Here is a 13,482-nt window from a genome sequence, read left to right on the forward strand (position 1 = left end):
TCCCAGCAGCCCCCGCGGCCACCGCCTCGCCTCCATCTTGAGGCTCCTCCTCCGCGGGAGCCGAGCGCCAAACTCGAAGCGCAAGATGGCGGCGGAGAGTATGTTCAACAGGCCCGTGTGCGTGCAAGTGAGGTGCCAGGGCTGCGAGGAGAGGTGAGGGGCTGGCTGGAGCGGCGCGGCGGGCTCTGACATGGTTTCCTCACAAGCTGCGCGGAACCTTTACTGCATTCTTTAGGAGAAGGGCTGCCGAGCGACAGGCTCTTTTCTGTCTTTTCTTCCTGCCTTGTGCCCTCGCGGCTGCTGGGTGAGAGGCGGGCCCTGCGCGTGGTGCGGGCGGCGGGCTGAGCGGCTGCCTGCGTTCTTCTTGCTTTGGGGCTGTTTGTGGGGCCCGCCGCGTTAGAGGGAAAGGGACTTGGTTGCGGCATGGCCGGAGGCAGCCTGCGAGGGCTGGAGTGGTGGCGGCGCCTTGCCGGGGCGGAGGCGGCACTCGCGGCGGGGAAGGCAGGCAGCGGCTTTACAGAGACGCTTTAGGGCTGCAGGCGCCCCGGCTCCGCACGGGCCCTGCCGGCCCGGCCGCTGTTAGGCGTCTCCCGGGCCGCGGCGGTTGGTGCCCCGCGGGCGGGCCCGCCTCCTCCCCCCGCAGCCTGCGGCCGGCCCTGCCGCCGCCTCCGGCACCGCTTGGGCGGGAGCGCGCAGCCCGGCCCGGCCGTGCCTGCGAGGGGCGAGGCTGTTGGGGCGCACGCGGCTGCGCGTGTGCCTGGCTCAGCGCTGGTGTTCGGGAAAAGCCAGGAATCTTGCACGTGCCGTGTCTCTCCAAAACCCGGTGAATTTCCGTAACGCAGGCCCGGTCTGGACTAGTCACTGTGTGCGGGCGTCGGGGCTGCTCTGGCTTGTCTGTATGAGAAGGCACAGAAAGGCTGATGCCTGTGAGTGTATTTTGTAATGCAAGTAACTTCTCGAATGACTGAACAAGTAGATGAAGACAGTGTAGCGGTGTATAAATGATTTTCAAAAGTTGCAGCAGTCGTTAATAAATTTCAGCAGGCTTTTTCAAAGGTTCTGTTTTATGGACAAAGTTTTAAAGCTTCTGCCTTGCTAGTTAAAGTTTGGTGGATAACAAGCAACAAAAACACCTGTGCTGACTGCGGAGCTGTGATGGCAGCTGCAGCTGGGGGGCTTTCAGGTATTTTAGGTAGTAGTCGTCACTAGGACCTTTCTTGATAGTTCTGCCTAAATTTTTGTTTTCAAAATGTCATCTGATTCCTGTAATGTGGCTGCAAATGCACATTAATTTTGGAGAATGATTTCTTGATTAGTTACCAAGTTTCATCTTTTTGTACACAGGAGATTAAATGTTCGAGTGAGTATTGAGCTACTGTCCGTTTCTAATCCTGTTCATAAAAAGGTTTGTGCATTGGTTACATTCATGTCATTCATTAAGCATGTTCTGAATTTCATTGTATAAGAGAACAAATATGCAAAGAAAAAGTCAAACAGAATTTTAGTGTGTTTGTCACTTGACCTTATTTTACTGTTGATATAATTATTTGAGTAATTTAGTTGGTTTGGAATAGTGGTTGGGTTCTTTTGTTGGTTATATTGGTATCTGAGTTACTGAAACTTCTTTCAGTTCTGTATGTGTACATGTGCAGTGGTCACACTTCAGTTGTGTTGGAAGAGCTCTCAGGTTTCTACTTCCTTTCTTTCCTCTGCTACAGAATATTGTATTCTTCACAGGTTTGAGCCTTGTTATAGAGAACAGGTGCTTGGGCCTATTGTACCAGGTGTTTTGCATAAACCCCAGCCTTGTAATGAAAGACTAATGTCTACAGAGAAGGCACTTTTCCCAAAACACTATGTAGACCTCCAGCAAACCAAGAACTTTATTTAAAAAGAAAACTTAGCAGCGTAATGTTAACAATTTTCCTCATGAGCTTACTGGATTTCATCTGTATCCATTTTATGAAGCTCTGTATTCAAATATACAAACTCTTCAGAAAGTTGTTTCTTAAACTTTTAGGAGTAGTATACTCTGAAAAACTTCCAGTTACAGCAGTGATGTGTTTGTGGTCCATTACAGTGGACTGCTAGTGCTACACTCTTATTTCATGACTGGGGAAAAATAGCAGATAGTTTTCTTTCTGTAAAATGATGAAGACACATTGAATTATGAAACCTTTGCTGATCAAAGTTGAAGGGTTTTACTTGATTTATTTTGGTGTGAAACAGTTTTCCTGTCTTTTCTACTGTAATAGAAATTGTATTAAATGTTTTCCACCTTCTGAATTAGTTGCTTGAATTCTATTTTACTTGTGGTTAAACAGTGAAAACATTAAATACTGTTTGCAGTGTTGGTTTACAATATTTAAACAATCCTACAGGGTGATTTATAGTATTTTAAATTGTATTTAAATGTCTTTTTTCAGGATTTAGCTGTTAGATTGACTGACGATACTGATCCTTTTTTCCTTTATAACCTTGTCATATCTGAGGAAGATTTTCAAAGGTAAGTGAAATTATATTTTTGTCTGTAAAACATTTCTAAACTGCGAAAAAGAATGAAGGAATATTTTTAGCTTAGAGTGGTTTATCTTAGAATTTAGGTTTAGGCGTTTTTCACTTGAGGAATTTTGTCAGTATTTTGGTAGTATTGTTCTATTTGAGCAGTCAGTGAAGCAGCCAAGTACAGGAAGGTGATTGGCTCAAGATCATACAGCTGAATGACAGAATCCTGATGTTATGTTCCCTGCATAGCTACAGCACCACAGTTTACATTACTGCTTGCATCTTCTGTTTGTTGTAACTACTTCTTAGAGACTGTTGCGTGTGTGTGAACTATTTTGACAAATAACTGCAAGAGGAAAGTCTGTTTGCATGGACATGGATTCACAGACCTGAGCCTTTGCTTTCGGATTTCTTGCATGCTAATTGTACCGTTGGGTCTCATTTCGCTTCACTTGCTTGGAATTTGATCATCAAACTTGAGGACCAGGCATGAACAGTCCAGTCTTCTGCTTTGGTGTTTGCTGTGGTGGTTTTGTTTCGGAGGGTGTTTTTGTGGTTTGGTTTTGTTATTTTGTTGCTTTTTTTAAAAAAAGAGATGTGGTCAGTGTGCCAATCAAAAGGCAAAAGTAAAATAGTGTTTGTAAAACCAATGTGCAAAAGTATTTTGTTATACAAGGTATGGCTTTGCATATATAGACAGATACATGCATACACTGCTGAACATTTATGTCTTTCAGTTTACTGCATCTATGGTGAAGTTGTGCAATTAAATAAGTAGGCAAATAAACAAAAAGTCTTGATAACAATTGAGTCTCCACTCATTGTCGTTTGCTTCTTCCATATGCCCTTATCCAATAACTGTACTGCTCTGTGCTGTGAGGGAGATTTCTACTCAAAGGAACATTTGTTGTGCCACAGTCGTCATCTCTTTTTTTTTTTTTTTTTTTTTTTTTTTCCTTAGTGCAGCCTATTTGCAAGAGCTCTTGAAGTCATAAATATCCTCTGGTGATTATTATCTAAAGACGTGAGCACATTTCTTCTGTGTTCAAGATTGAAAATAACATGCTAGCGAACTTTAGTGACCTGATCAGAGTTGGTTCTTTCTACTAAACAAAGTATTTTTATAGGAAACAAATTATACTTTATATATTGTTAATATGTTTTTTTTTTTTCCAATCTGTTTATATAGTTTAAAAACCCAGCAAGGTCTCTTGGTAGACTTCTCTGCTTTCCCACAAAAATTTATAGATTTGCTTCAGCAATGCATTCAGGAGCAGAACAAAGATATCCCAAGGTAGGTAATAAGCGAGTGCCTTATTACTCTGTACATGTTGAGTTCTTAAAATACTTGTCAGCCACTCAGACTGAGAAGAGTCAGTAGGAAAAGGATAATTTAACCTTCCCCTGGATACATCTGAATATCAGTCAGTGGACGTTACTGACAAAACCTGAGTCTTGGGAGGACTGAGTGGTGAAATTGATGTCTAGTAATAATCTCCCCATCTGAGTCAAAGCTGGCAAGCTTCACAAGCTAGCAAATGTGCAAGATGCGGCACCGGTCTCTTGTTTGTTTTATGCAGTTTAATGCTAGAGAGGTAATTGAATTTGAAGGACCGAGGTCTAAATCATTCTATTTCACAGGAGAAGGCAAAGTTACAAGGCATTCTGACAAGATGGGGTGTTTTTCTCTTTCATTTCAGTGTTCAGATATTGAGATGCGAGTTGGGGAGAGTTGAGGCCCACTCTTCCCTGTAGTGGCCTTTCCAAAATGTTGTTTTAGTCTGTGTGGGTACTGAGGAAAGCCCTGTCCAGAGTACCTAGCTTCGTTCAGTAGTCAGGCCATTTCCTAATGCATGTGCTGTGGGCTATGGATTCTACTAGGTTATAGAATACCTAGAAGTCAGGAGTCAGTTTTCCATCTGAACTTGGTTACAAAGGCCATGCTTGGTTTTGGTCTCCTAGATCTATGGACTTAAGAAAATTTTGCAAATAAACAAACGGACTAGTTTTGTATATTTCTTATTATAAGGTGCAAGCATTTTAGTTTATACTTGTTTGTAGTATTAACTACAACATAGACATTGAATTTCTTTTTCAAATAAAAAATATTTTATTTGAAAATGGCTTGTAGGATTTATGTGTAGTTTCAGGAAAAGAAATATACTAAGCATTTTATTATTTTTTTTATTTTCCCTAGGTTTTTGCTGCAGTTAGTTTCTTCAGCATCTGCTCTAGATCACACACCTGTCTTTTTAAATGTAGTGGAGACCAACCCTTTTAAACATCTTACCCACCTCTCCCTAAAATTCCTACCAGGAAATGATGCAGAAATAAAGAAGTTCTTAGCCAGCTGTTTGAAATGCCTTAAGGTAAAATGAAGGCTTGTCATTGCTGCAACTAGGCCTTGATGCTGTGTGTACTTAAGCATTTTTTCAGTCTTTATACTTCAAAAGTACGTACCGAATTGTATGCTCTGGTTTACTTCTTATTTTAGTTTATATATGTCATTGCATGCAGTTATTTGGGTGGATATTATAAACCTGTTACTATCACTCTAGCAATGAAAAAATTACATGTATATTCAGACAAGGGCTATAATTTGAACTGGCAGAAAATCAGGTATTTTACACATGCAGTGCATATAGTATGCAGCTGTTGAATGCTTCTGAATGTTTCAGTGTCTCATGCTGCATAGCCTTGTGCTGACTGCTGGATCAGCTGCCAAAAGTAAAATACTGTAAACTTTCAACCTCTTTGTTCTGCAGTTGGGTATTGGAAAATATGCATGTGTATATAATTCTAAGGCTTTGTGGACTTCAAAGGGCCAGTAGCTATAAATACTAAGTTGAAATTTTAATGTTGATGCAGTTGGTAGCATGCTAGGTTTTATCTAATGAAAAATTAGTGGTCTCGTAGTTTCTGTTGTCAGTTTCAGTTTCATAGCCTGAGATTTGTGTCTGCTACTGTGCTGTCATGTTTATAGCCACATAATAAGCCATTTTAATAACATAAATTTACAGTGTTTCAGTTTATTTGTTGTTTGTGCAACTCCTTTGTAAACAGGTCTTTATAATAAGATACTGTTTCCTTGTACAAATTTGGTAAGAATTTCATTCAGGGCTTTTACCTTGTCATATAATGCATTTTCTTTTACATTTATTAATTATACCTTACTCAAAATGAATTTTCTTTAATAAGATGATTTTTCCACAAATATAATGGGTATGCAGTTGCTTAGGCAGGATATGCTGATAAAATGGAAGCCAAATACAACTTTTATTCTGGGATCTAAGGGTTTGACTTGTTGTCAATTTGTACTTAGGAAGACAAAATAAAGTTGGAAGAAAAACTTAAAAAAACTGAAGAGGATCTTACCAGACAACTGAGCTACACTCAACAGGTAATACAAATTTTTTTCTTGTTTTAAGTTGCGCTTAAAATCTGGGGAAAATGCACCTTCTTGTGGGCTGGTCCGTTAGCCAGTACCTAGCCAAGAGATACTTCGAGAATGAGTGAAAAGAAGAAAAGTAATCTACTGTAGCTTTACATAAGAATGAGTAAAGCATGCAAATGATGAGTAAAATTTAGTTCTTGCAGTACTAAAACAGAATTCTACTTTATTTTGTCCAGTTTACAGGATTTTACATTTGCGGTCTGTGTATGCACACGTTATATACTAAATATATGGTAGTGTGGTGGTAGATATACTCCACATAATCTATGAATGATTGGAAATCCTTATATTTGGAAAAAACTGTGTGAAACCGTTATAAATAAACTGACAGTCTTGGACTGCATGTTACTCTACTGCTGTATGATTTTTGCAGTCAGCCCAGTCAACATCACATATGTGTTTCAAGAGGATGATTTGGGTCAAATTCTAGATTTATCAAAGTGACTTTTGGCTATCATGAAACAGGAAAAAAATCAACTAAAACTCCTATTATGGAGCTTTTTTAGAACGAAATACTTGTTTACCTCATCTTTGCAGTGACACCCCATCCCCCAACTACAGCACTTAGTGTTATAAGGGTAGGGAACATCAGCAGACTGCTTTTTCACTCTTAAATAGTGGTTGGAAGAAAATACAATTGGAAAAGAATAATATTTTATCCACAGTGTCAGAAAGGTGCTCTTTAGCTTCTCAGTATCTTTCCTGATTACAGAATAAACAGATGTTGTGGCATCTGGTGCTGAAATTTGGACTTCTATTAGTAACTCTGTCCTTTTTAAGAAGTAACAGTGAAGAATCATACAGTATTGACTGAAATGCTTAAACTTTAAAAATTTAAATTATGTTTTGTCAAACTTAAACAGAGCCTGTCGGAGAAAAGCCGAGAACTAGACAAACTGAAAAACGAATGGACATCATACACTGCAGCTCTAACAAACACACACACACAGGAGCTGACAAAAGAAAAGGAAAGAGCTCTCCAGGTATGACAACAGAAGAGAATCAACAATATCTTTATATGTAAATAGTTTCTTGGCTTGATTTTTCACATTCATTGAACAACCGCTTAAGTTTCTTTGCTTCTGATAGGCACAAGCTCAGTACCAACAACAGCATGAACAACAGAAAAAGGAATTAGAAAATTTGCATCAGAAAAGTATTCAACACTTGCAGAACAGACTGTCAGAACTCGAGGTCATCAATAAAGATCTGACAGAAAGGAGATACAAAGGAGACTCCACACTCAGAGAACTGAAAGCAAAGCTTTCTGGAATAGAAGATGTAAGGCTTATTAATTTCTATAATGAGACTTACTATTTTTAGAGCATTAACACTGCCTGCCTGTGCGTTTAATATAGCATGTTAAGTTTTTTCAGCTCTTTCTTATTCCACTTTATGCTTACTATTAGATATATCTGTTTAAATTACTGTTACATGTTTTCTTAAAAAATGAAACAAAATTCTTTCCCGATATTCTAGGAATGTCAAAGAGCAAAGCAGGAGGTGCTGTCACTGCGTCGGGAGAACACTACTCTGGATGCTGAATGTCATGAAAAAGAGAAACTCATTAACCAGCTACAGACACGGGTTGCTGTTCTGGAACAAGAAATCAAAGATAAAGATCAGCTAGTTGTTAGAACAAAAGAAGTATTAGATGCAACACAAGAACAAAAGGTTCCTTCAAGTTTCAAAATAATTTTCTCAAGCTCTGTAGAACCTTCTTAATTACAGTCCCTATAGATTAGCAGCTGACCATTTTTACGAATACAGCAAGAAAGCTTTCAAATGTAGTTAAAGATGCTAAATCATGGCATCAAAAGTATAGTATGTTTTAAACTAAACATAAGTATAATAATAATAATAATAAACATAAACAATACAAAATATTCTGTTTTAGAAAGGTTGCTGCTGTTCTAATATTGTGGTACTACATTAAATTTAGTTTATAAACAAAAAATGGGATTACTTGAGGTTCTTTGTAATTTGACTGAAAAGCAATTACTGAATTTCTTGTAAGGATTAGTTCTCAAAGAATTGTTGAGGTTGCACTGGAAATCATAAGTGATGTCTGTCAGTCACATCTTGATTATAGTTCTTATTCTTTTAAAGGCAATACTGGAAGAGGGTACAGAGAAAAAACAAACTCATATTGAAAAACTAGAGACAACAATTAAGTCGCTGTCAGCTGAACTTCTTAAGGTTTGTTTGAACATGCCGTTATCCTTACGAAATTTCTTCCTTATGTTTAGGCGTGTGTTTTAAGAATATTTGACTTATTATTTTAATAGGCTAATGAAATTATCAAGAAGTTACAAGGAGACTTGAAAACTCTAATGAGTAAATTAAAATTGAAAAATACAGTAACAATTCAACAGGAAAAACTGTTGGCAGAAAAAGAAGAGAGACTTCAAAAAGAGCAGAGAGAATTGGAGGAGGTGGGACAATCTCTTCGAATGAAGGAACAAGAGGTACTGTGATGGGTTCGCTCTCTGTCCTGTAAACGCTGTTGTATGTTGTGTTGGGTTTTGTGATTTTTAACTTATTTACAGCAAGCAGCTCTTAAATCTTGCCATGGAATAGAATGTAGTCTTTCATTTTAAAACGTTTATTTAGATGTGTAATCAGCTTCTCCTTTTCATGTTAAAATGATTTGTAAGAGCCATCCATCCATAGGGAAGAAACCTAAAGTGGCATTAAGAGTACAGAATGATATAATGGACAAATCTGACATCCTTTAGAGGGCATATTCATATGAAAGTTGGTGAAGGAGGCAGGAACAGGGTGAATGTTTTCTTCCATTAAGTATATTCCCCTGCTTAGAGTCTGCATTATTTAATCATAGGAAAATTAAGGTTGGGAAGGTTTCTGGCTGTTGTCACATCTCAAAACCCTAGCTATAAGTAGGGCTTATCTTAAATGAATTACCCTGTTGTTTTTGTAAAAAAATGAGTTCAAACTTCTCTAAATAATTTTAGAAAAACTTCATAGATCCTTTTTATTTATTTTATATTTTTTTCTTCAGTTTGTAATTAGTAGTAGCTCCTGATGGTGTTACAATTATTATGGGACTATTGCAGGTTTGCAAGCTACAAGAACAGCTAGAAACTACAATACAAAAACTAGAGGAAAGCAAGCAGTTACTGAAAACCAATGAAAACGGTAGGTTTATACAACTGTGTTTCTCCCCCTGTAAAAATGACATAGCGACCTAGCAGCTACTGAAAATTAACGGGAGAAACGATGTTGCAATACCAGTGTCCATTTGTACAGAGCTGAGACGTTGTTGCTTATGGAAAATAAGCTGCTGTCTGCGGTGGGTATGCAACAACCTAGAGCTGCAAGTAGTAAAGGCTTCCTTTGCAGTTGGTTGGGGTAGTGTGCCTGTGGGGGGCTAACTCCAGAGGGAGGAACAGTAGCATGCAAGGGTGCAGGAAGCTTGAACAAAAAGGCTTTTCATGAGACCAGCGTTTCTGGTGATGTGTGAGATTAAGGAGAAAAAATAGCCCACCAAGCTGTCACCTTTTTTTGAGGAAGGGCTACTTACCGTTTTAAACGGCTTGCAAGAGGTAGGAAGGAAGCTTGACCTTTTTCTTCTCTCTTCAGTAATCACATGGTTAAACAAACAGCTGAATGAAGTTCAGATGGCAAAGAAGCTAGAGACTTCTGCCAGTACACACTGCGGGGGCAGGACTGCTCTGTCACCTCAGGGCGTGGTAAGATACAACTATAAGTAACATGGTTATGATGTAGTCGTTATTTCCTGAAGTGTATGGCTGTAAAAGAGAAGAGGAAAAAAAAAAAAGTGCTTTCATCATCTTTGGGTGGGTGTGGGCGCTTTTCTGTTTGGTTGCTTGGTTTTTTTAATATAATGTAATAACCTGTTGGGTGCTACTGGATGCCCTGGCCTTCTAAGTGAAAAATTTCTAATCATTCATTTATTAAAACACACAGAACAATGCAGAATTAGCTTGGAAATGAAGTGCAGGGTGAAGGGGTGGGGGAGGTAGAAAGGTGGCATTTTGAGGTAAACTTACTATCTTTATATATGTTGAGAAAGCAATTGTACTATTTGAATACTCTTAGTGATATTTAGAAACATGAAAGTAAGGGGTAAGAAACATTACATACTATCTTTGTTAAGACCCGATAGGCTATGGGATTTATTCTTGTTGTCCCTGAGTGTACAGGTATCTGTGGTAGCAGTTAATGAGCTGCTTAGTAGTGGAAGGGCATACTCATGCACAGGTCTCTGATGTATAGCTAGATACATATAATGTATTAATTATTTACAGGGTGTGTAGCTTAATTATTAGCTAAGAGTGCTCACCTTGTCTAACTTTTTACAGGTTTTCCTTAAGAATATGAATCTCGGAAAAAGTGGTTTTCTTCCCATCAGGAAGACTCAAATGAGGCTTAGCTATTAACTTCAGAATTTTGAATCTCTACAACCAATTACTTTAAGAATTATTTTTCTCCTTTATGGATGTATTCTGTTTCTCCTACAGCCTGACCAACCATCCTTCCCCAGCTCAGGAATCAATCATCCCATTTCTCCTCTCTATGCCTTCCAGAATTTTCCAGAAATGGCACACAACAAAAATGTCCATTCACAATGTCCAGCACCAAAGGCAGGCACTTTGACTTTTCTGTTTGTTTAAGAATGTGATAGCATAAAATACCAAAGCTTAACGTTTTGACTATTTCTCAAAATGCATATTTAGTGTATATCCTAGTACTCTTAAACTCCCAGTCTTGAACGTTATCGCTACTAGTAGCTAATGCTTGGGTTTCTGTTGCTCATTCTTTCATGCTTGCTGCACAGAAGTGCTGTGCAGGGTATGGAAGCAGTAATCCCCGAGGGTACCGCTGTACCTGCAGTTGCTCTCTAACTGCAACTCTTGTGTTTCTGCAGGTTCATTTCAACATGCAGCTTTCTAAGATGAATCGATGCTCAGATGTTCCAACAGTGACTGGAACTAGTCATCCAGCAAATAAGGAGAAGTAAGTGTCATCTATTGCATTTGAAGTTGGTTTTTTTTTTATTATTATTACTTTTATGAAGCCATTTGTCTTCCATGTGTGTCTGGAACTGAGCGAAATATTTCCAGTACCAAGCTAGTTCTGCAGCCTGCCTTTCTCCGTCAGCATGTTCATGAATTTTAAGTTGTGGCAGACGTGATTGTTCCTAGGTGACAAACGAAGCACTGTGCCTTCAGGAGTGGGTCCCATGGAACAAAAGTTCGTTGTCCCTCCTGGTGACAGATCTAAGGCTATCAGGTGATGGGTCAGCCAAAAAACTATTTCTAGACTGTTCTTAGAGTTCATAGGAATGTAGTAGTTGCCCTTCAAGCTAGGATCTCTCTGAATGGGTCTGTATCTGCACTTGTCATTATCCACATTTGTTTTTAAATTTTAATTAGCCTTTTTATTTCTAGTGGTGACAATTTGGGGCTGGAATCGAAGTATTTCAAGAAAAATGACAGCATTCCTTTACGAGGGCTTAGTCAAAATACACTTAACTCAGGTATGTATGGAAATAGTAAAACAAGATGTTATTTGGAATGCATTTAGAACCGTAACTATTACTACCCTTTATCTTGTTTCTGCTGTTCTACAGAGTATTTGAAACCGTACTTGCCAACAAAGGCCCAGCCGTCACCAAAAGCTGCTGTAACACCAGCCTCAGCTTATTTTCCCGGCTAGTAGACAGGGTTCTTAAAGAAAGAGTCCTCTTTTAACTGTTTGGGGGATTTATGGATGCCCTGTAATAATGTATTGGTAAAGTATCAATGTCAACTGGTATTTTGTAATTCTGAATCTGTTTTCTTTGAGAAAGATAACTTTGACTCACTGGGATGATGTTTCAGGCTATGTGGGCCTAAACAAAATAATAAAAGCTTTTAAGCAGCCTCAGCCCTTAGTGGGAACAGTGCAGTAGTTCAGTCACGGGGGCAGTGCAGAATTTTCTCTCAGTTTATTGGAGACCCTGGAGTCTTCCTAAAAAACCCGCTGAAGTGCACTGACTTTTATTACAGCAGTGGACGAGAGCGGCTGTAGAACAGGTGAGACGTACGCTCCCGCAGGCTCTGCGAGAGAACGTTTCCCTATGGATACTGGTCTTGACTGCTGTCAGAGAAAGGATGATGCAACGAGAAAGTGCTGGAGAACTGGGACACGCTGTCAATTTTAGTAATGGTCATGGTCGTAAGTTGGCATGACTGGCTTTTAATTTTAAAACCTTGCTTAATTTTGGAACAAGTTTACCTGAATTGCATATACTTACAAATACTCTAATTGATATTGAAGACGCTAAATTATTCCCCTGAAGGTACAACATTAGAAGTTAAAATTCTCACTTTTGGTTACCCTGTCAGTGTTACATTCCAGAGGCCAACATGCATAAAACATCAGGATCTGAACAGTTAACTATTGGAAGTACCACAACACCTAAAAGCTACTAACCATACTTTACCACAAAGTAAGTATGTAAGAAGATAAAGAAATCTGAGCTACACTAACACTCTTCAGCTTATTCTACTACCTGGGTTCACATGCTAGAAGGTTAACAGCTTTATTTGGTGTTCCAGTACAGAACTGGAGTGCAAGTTTTTGTAACATATGGAGTACACTTTTTAAACGACCATTTACATACTTCTGCTGTTAAATAACTAAGGTTAAAAGGTATGAAATATCTTTAAGTGCATCCAGAGGATTGTATACTTAATTGGTTTGTTTTGCTGTGCAAAATGTGTATATTTGATTTATAAATCAGCACTATGATAATGTATATTCACTTGTTTTGGCATTTGTAAGTTTCAATGAAAATATTAAATTTTTTAATCAAAAACTCTGATTAGTAAGTTTTAAGAGTAATTAAACCACCATTTCTACTGTACTGAAATTCTAAGATGAGGTGAGTGCCAGAACAGTACTATTTCATTCACCTTACCTTTTTTCTGGAGTTTTCTTCCCAGCTTCCTCACTTCCCTATGCAATGCGGTGCTACTGGACCAGCACCATGATGCACAATCCGCAGATGGCAGCCACCCCCTGCTAAGGTCTGTGCTTATGCTACTACTTCTAGCAAAGGTTTTAGTCAGTGTAAATTAATTGAATTTGGTCTCTTTCTCTTGAAGTACATATAGTTGCTATCAAAAGGGAAGCTGATAATTAAAATGTGGCAGCTTTCCAGCTCTCTCAGCCCTACTCAAATCTAAACGAAACAAAACGGTGGTGGCCTGGGCAGACTGACAGCAGCACAGCATCACGGAGGCAGAAGCTGCAGGCCACTGCAGGCGGACAGCCTTTGTTACAGCCTTGTTTCTCGCAGCCTGTATCTGCCCCAATCCTGTTCGTTAGATTCCCAGGGAACGAAGCAGCCAGCTGCAGCCACACAAAATGAAGACCCTCAGCCTTATCTAACAGATAAAGCGCAGTGCTGGACCTGTACTCCAGACTTCCTTTCCCCACCTGCTGAAGTACAACTACACGTAAGGTTTTAAGAGACATTAGCAATTATTTAA

General features: G+C 39.1%; 1 protein-coding gene across 3 annotated transcripts; it reads left to right on the top strand.

Annotated features, from left to right (window-relative positions):
- Positions 1–23: 23 nt before the first annotated feature.
- Positions 24–11,872, top strand: SASS6 (SAS-6 centriolar assembly protein). 3 transcript variants are annotated; one of them, XM_027798159.2, is made up of 17 exons: positions 24–153; positions 1,345–1,360; positions 2,427–2,506; positions 3,695–3,799; positions 4,703–4,874; positions 5,828–5,905; positions 6,823–6,942; positions 7,049–7,240; positions 7,439–7,633; positions 8,069–8,158; positions 8,248–8,427; positions 9,037–9,118; positions 9,563–9,672; positions 10,465–10,587; positions 10,872–10,960; positions 11,395–11,483; positions 11,577–11,872. In XM_027798159.2, exons 1-17 carry the CDS (start codon positions 86–88, stop codon positions 11,660–11,662), a joined length of 1,875 nt encoding a protein of 624 aa, XP_027653960.2. In that variant the 5' UTR covers positions 24–85; the 3' UTR covers positions 11,663–11,872. The 3 variants fall into 3 exon arrangements, with proteins under 3 accessions (XP_027653960.2, XP_027653959.2, XP_027653961.2); XM_027798158.2 differs by having other exon boundaries at positions 28–153; positions 1,345–1,405; XM_027798160.2 differs by lacking the exon at positions 10,465–10,587 and having other exon boundaries at positions 28–153; positions 1,345–1,405.
- The last annotated feature ends 1,610 nt before the right edge of the window (positions 11,873–13,482 follow it).

The sequence above is a fragment of the Falco cherrug genome, chromosome 12 (genome assembly GCF_023634085.1).
Source record: "Falco cherrug isolate bFalChe1 chromosome 12, bFalChe1.pri, whole genome shotgun sequence".
In the NCBI taxonomy this organism is placed as follows: Eukaryota; Metazoa; Chordata; class Aves; order Falconiformes; family Falconidae; genus Falco; species Falco cherrug.